The 6,000-nt window shown below is 44.5% G+C and overlaps 1 protein-coding gene across 1 annotated transcript; it reads right to left on the bottom strand.

Annotated features, from left to right (window-relative positions):
• Positions 1-346: 346 nt before the first annotated feature.
• Positions 347-3,357, bottom strand: LOC139196639 (uncharacterized). The gene is made up of 5 exons (XM_070823018.1): positions 3,023-3,357; positions 2,642-2,654; positions 1,217-2,488; positions 897-967; positions 347-794 (listed from the first exon to the last, which is right to left on the bottom strand). The coding sequence occupies exons 1-5, from the start codon at positions 3,355-3,357 to the stop codon at positions 347-349; spliced, it is 2,139 nt and encodes a 712-aa protein (XP_070679119.1).
• Between the last annotated feature and the right edge of the window lie 2,643 nt (positions 3,358-6,000).

Genomic DNA, 6,000 nt, shown 5'->3' with positions numbered 1-6,000 from the left:
TACATATATGATTGATCTTTGACTAACGTGTTATAGAGCTCATAATATTGGTCTTCTCAATGATAAAGAAATCGCACAATAAACTATCCCCACCCTTAAGGACATTAAATTATTTCCTTCGATTTAATTTTGTAATAGGCCCTATATTGAATTCAAATTGGATTGGAGAATGTAAATCTGTTTTTTTTTTTTTTTTTTTTTTGAAAGGAAAGACAAACAACCAGAACAGAAAAGCCTACCAGGAGGCTAACACCACAGAGGCAGGCAACACAGAAAGCAATGAGAGGGGATCCAACACACAGACGCTCCAGCAAAGAGCGTCACCCCCAACACCACCAAAACAAAATTAAGGAGGGCAAGGAAGACCATCCTTATTCAAAACAAGAACCAAAGAAGATGAGGGCTTGTCAACCCAAACCCGAGAACCCATCTCTTGAAAACCCCGCGACGCAAGGAAATCCGCGGCTCCATTGGCTGTTCTTGGCACCCAAGACCAACGACAGAACTGAAAATCTTCACTCACCAATTTAACTCTCGTCAGAACAGGATAAGCTTCCCAACTGCCAACATCAACAGCTCCAGAGAGCCAATCAATGGACTCACGAGAATCCGACTCCAAAATAACCGATTGAAAGCCCAAAGAAGTCCCCAATTCACAACCACGCAGCAGAGCAGTCGCTTCTGCCGCAGCAACAGAAGGGGAAGAAAATGCATATCTCTCAGCAGCCATAAACTGACCATTAGCATCTCTAATGATCACTCCAGCAAAACCCGAATGAGTCGTATGAGACCAGCTAGCATCAACATTTAGTTTATAGAAAGAAGAAAGATGAGGTATCCATTGAGGAACCTATTCACAACATGCAGAAGGCCTAGCAGCACGATTACCCGTCCACCCCATGGCTTCCCAGTAATAACCGATAGCAGAAGACACCCCCAACAAGACCTTAATAGGATTAATGGGCACCTGATTAAACACAATCTAGCATCTGGTTCGCCAGATAAACTAACAAGTAAACGCAACATAGGAAAAAACCCATTTCCTTTCCTCCGTGCAACCCGGGTAACGAACAAGGACCTCTAGCAACCAATCCGCCCAAGAAGAAATACTTTCGCCACCAAACCAGATGGCAGTCACCCATGGACATTGGAGAAAAAGATGTTCGATTGTCTCGTCTTGACAATTACATATTGGGCAAATGGGGGAAAGGGAAACCTTCCTCCGAAACAAAATTTCTCTAATAGCAAGACCACGGTGCAGAGACAGCCAAAAGAAAAGACGAATCTTAGCAGGAACAGGCAGACTCCAAACCAGATTCCACAGCTTTTTGGGGATAACACGAGTCCTGGGCAGCCTATGATCCCTTGAAGCAAGATACCTCATTTGCAACCAACGGTATCCCGACTTAACCGAGTACTTACCATTCTTGCTAGCATCCCAAACTAACTGATCCTTACACCTTATATCACCAAGAGGAAGACATTTAATCACTAATTGGGCCTCCTCAAAAATAAAAGGCTGTAAAAAATCAATATCCCATTCCAGCGACTCATGGAAAATCAGAGAATTTACACGCAGATTGGGAGAAACAGCCACTTCCCCAAGCGCCTCCGGATGACCAGAAGTTAAAGAAGGGAGCCAGCAATCCACCCAAACCCTAACATCATGCCCTCCCATAATTTTCCAATGAGACCCATTCTGAATAACTTCCCTACCCACCAAGAGACTAGTCCAAGCCCAAGAGGCGCGTCCTCCTTTCGTAGCATCCCAAAAGGAACAATTCGGGAAATAGCGGGCTTTAACTACTCGGGCCCAAAGAGAAGTCGGATCAGAGATCAACCTCCAACATTGCTTCACTAATAAGGCATCATTGAATTCAGAAAAGTTTCTAAAACCCAAACCACCCAAATCTTTAGGGAGGCCAAGAACCTCTTTCGAGACCCAATGGGTTTTCCGCTTAGCACCCTGACTCCCCCACCAAAAATCAGCAACTAAAGTATCGAAATCATGACACACCATGGCATGGAACTTAAAAATATACATTGGGTAGGCTGGAATAGCCTGGACCACCGCTTTAACCAAAACTTCATGCCCCGCAGTGGATAAAAATTTATGCTTCCATCCTTGTACCTTCCCCATCATTCTCTCCTTAATATAAGCCAACCCCCGTTTCTTCGATCTTCCCCATATAGCAGGGACACCCAGATAAGCTCCGGGATCATGCACAACCTTGATACGAAGAATATTAGCCAACTCAGCGAAGACCCGCTCAGGAATATTCGCTCCAAAATAGACACTTGATTTTTGAAAGTTAACTTGTTGTCCCGACACATCACAGTACATATTAATCAAGTCCACTAAATTCCGACAATTTTTTCCATCAGCCTTAAGAAACAGCAAAGTGTCGTCAGCAAAAAAAATATGAGAAATAATAGGCCCAGAAGCACCCAACTTCACACCATCCAGCAGCTTATCATGCACCGCTTTCTGAATTAAACAAGAAAAAACCTTCCCCACCAACAAAAAGAGAAAAGGAGATAGTGGATCCCCTTGCCGGATCCCACGAGAAGGAACAAAGCTTTTTCTAGGCTAGCCATTCAGGAGAATAACAAATTGAACAGAGTACACACAACCCATTACTAATTGCCACCACCTGTTACAAAAACCCATTATGCCCATAATAGCATCAAGAAAGTCTCATTCCACTCGATCATAGGCCTTCTACATATCAATCTTAAGGCCCAACTCATATTTAGTTTTAGCTTTACGCCCTTTCAGAAAATGAAACATCTCATGGGCGATTCCAATATTATCGTGTATCTGCCGACTCGCCACAAAGGCATTTTGAGATGGAGAAATAATGTTCGGCAACACCACCTTCAATCGATTGGCCAAAACCTTAGACAGAACCTTATAAGAATAATTACATAGACTGATCGGGCGAAACTGAGAAACCATTTCGGGATTAGGCACCTTGGGGATAAGAACCACATGAGTAGCATTTAAAGTATCAGGGCAAACCTCCTCTTGTAGCATAGTATGAACAAAGAATTAACATCTGCTTTCAGATCCTTCCAAAACGAATGGTAAAAAATCCCTTGGGAACCATCTGGTCCAAGAGCTTTAAGCCACCCCATATTCATGACAGTTGCCTTAATCTCCTCATCAGACACCAGCGCAATCAGGTCTCTATTCATTTCCTCAGTAATTCCAGGTGGAACACAATCTAACAAAGCACCCCAGTTCCGGGGTCCCCCTGATTTAAATAAATTCTGAAAACGGTCCTCCACCATCTTACGAACCCGACTAGGGTGCTCAACCCACTGCCCATCATCAGCCTTAAGCTTCAGAATCATATTTCTTCGTCGTCGTTGTAAAGTAGACTAATGGAAGAACTTGGTATTTAAGTCTCCTTCATGCAACCATTTAACGCGGGATCGTTGGGGCCAAAAGCTCACCTCCTGAGCTTGAAGATCATCAATTAGCTTTTGCTTCTCTTGAATGACTTAAAATTAGTTCCCCACTGCTTTTGAAGCTCCATAAGTTGCGCAGTAAGCTCCTTAATTTGTTGTCCCCGTTTTTTGAATTTATTCCGGCTCCACCTAGTATGGCAAAACCGACAGTCATTAAGTTTCTTAACCCATTTCACCTGCATCAGTCCGACCCATTGCCTTGCCCAACACTCCTCCACTATCTTTTGGCATTCCTCCTCCTTCGCCCAAAACGCCACAAACCGAAACAGCTTGCATCCCAAAGTCCTACCCGAATCAGACATGATAACAATTGGACAGTGATCTGATCCAAGAACAGGACCATGCTCAGCAAAAGTAGTAGGCCAAACCTCCTGCCAAAGCCCATTGATTAATCCCCTATCCAACCTTTCTTCCACCCACTCCCCATTCCGAAGACCCCTCCAAGTATAGGCTGGACCGTCAAAATCAAGATCCTATAACTCCGTCGAATTCAGGAAATCCGCCAAATATCGAGGTCTTTTATAGGTACCTTCCACCCCCCCCCCCCCGATTTTTCATGATCCCACAGGAATTCGTTGAAATCACCCCCCACACAACCAAGGAATGTCTGAATGAGAAAAATGAGAGTGCATCCAATCCCAAAAACTAGCTTTTTCCCCTCTATACGGCGTACCATAAACACCAGTAACTCGCACCCAACGTTGCTCACCCTTAACTCTGGCTATAGCATCAATCACATGCTTAGAGGAAAAAACAATTTGCACTTCCATGAACTCATCCCACCATAAACTTAATCCACCAGCTTTCCCAATGGGCTCCACATTAAACCCATTTGCAAACCTTAAACGTCTTCTTAAACTATTTATTCTATGATTTTTCATTTTGGTTTCGGAAAGAAAGATCATAGAGGGTCGTCTATTTCTAATGAGCCCATGAAGAGCCCGAACTGCCGTGTCCGACACAAGACCACGGCAATTCCAGAATATATAACTCATGGCGACCGTGCAGCTGTTAAAGGCCAGCCGCCACCACCCCGAGCCTGAGTGCTCGAATCCGATTGCATATCCTTTACATGAGCATCCTCACAGACTTCCTCCAGACAAACCCCCATACGTTGACTGCCACTTGAACCCTTCATAGTCTCACCCTCTGTATAGACAGCCCGTTCAATCATTAAGCAACGTTCTGGTAAATTCCGACCTAGCCAAGTCTCTTCCAGCACCGCAGAATGATTGCTCAAAAACTCTAGCCCTCTAGCTTTCTTAAGGGGGTTGTGAAGAAATTCCCATCTTTGGAACCACCCTCCCCTTTTCAGACCACTTCTCTCAGCATATGTGTGATCCATAATCGCCCATGTCCTCAAAAACTCCCCTGAGGGTGTAAAATCCCACCCCTCTACCCTCGGAAGAATTCCAGGTTCATCACTAGCAAGTTGACTAATAATCGATACCTCATGCGCTATCTGATTATCTTCAGCCAAAACAGCTTCAGAACTTATATTACTAGAGACCTGTCCCCGCTCACGTCTCCTCCATCACTTCATAAGCCGCTGCTGTATGTCTAAAACGAATCCTCTAGTCGGTAACCCCTCACTTGGCAGATTCTTGCTAGGACCCGTTTCATGTCTATGACTGGTAGGCAAAGCATAGTCCCGAGCTGTTCCAGCTTGTCTTCGCTCACCTACTCCCATCGCTAGAGGTCTCGATGGGACCAGTTCCTCTCTTATAGGTTGCGCTTTAGTCCATTCGCCATACCCAGCAGCCCCACTAGAATCAACTTCAAAGGTACATTCCGTATTGATATGATCAATATGCCCACACCTGTAACAGAAATCTTGGAGTCTTTCGTAACAAAACTCCACCCACGTGTCCCGAGTGGACCCCCGCCTAAGCCAGCATCCGATACATAAAGGGTTGACAGTGTTACAAGAATTCGCACCCTCAAAAAGCCTCGAGCCTTAGCCGTATCCTCCAAATCTAACACCTCGCCTACAGCTTGCGTTAATTTCTTAACGTTCGCCAACGTACTCAGCCCAAGTGGCATGCCTCTAATTTGAATCCAGAAAGGTACCAGCTCCATCACAATTTCTTCCAACGCCAGATGCAGAAACCATTTCTTAACAGACAAGTTCTTCTTCATGATTCCCCATGGTACTTGGTCAAGAATCCTTTTGGCCACATTTTCATCCGAGACTGTGATAACAAAAACATTGTCCTTCACCCATTTAACATCCACCTCCCCAAATTCCTTCCAAGCCGATCTAAGAATATTCCTAACTCCCCATTTATTTAGAATTTTTTTCGTAAGAACCTTACCCACTAATTTTACTCCTTGTTCCATTTCAGACAAATCCAGAGCTTCCTCAAGCTGAACCACAAGATCTGTAATCCCACTACTCGTCATCACTTTCCCCTGGACAAGCAAGAACAACCACTGTAACCCACCAGAGTTAAATATATCAGATAAAGACCACCGCCTCAATAGACTACCACAAAAGGCACCACTCAGTAGCTGATATCCAACCTT

Source organism: Malus domestica, chromosome 05 (genome assembly GCF_042453785.1).
Source record: "Malus domestica chromosome 05, GDT2T_hap1".
NCBI classification, from domain to species: domain Eukaryota; kingdom Viridiplantae; phylum Streptophyta; class Magnoliopsida; order Rosales; family Rosaceae; genus Malus; species Malus domestica.
This window is presented reverse-complemented; position numbering and strand designations above follow the sequence as displayed.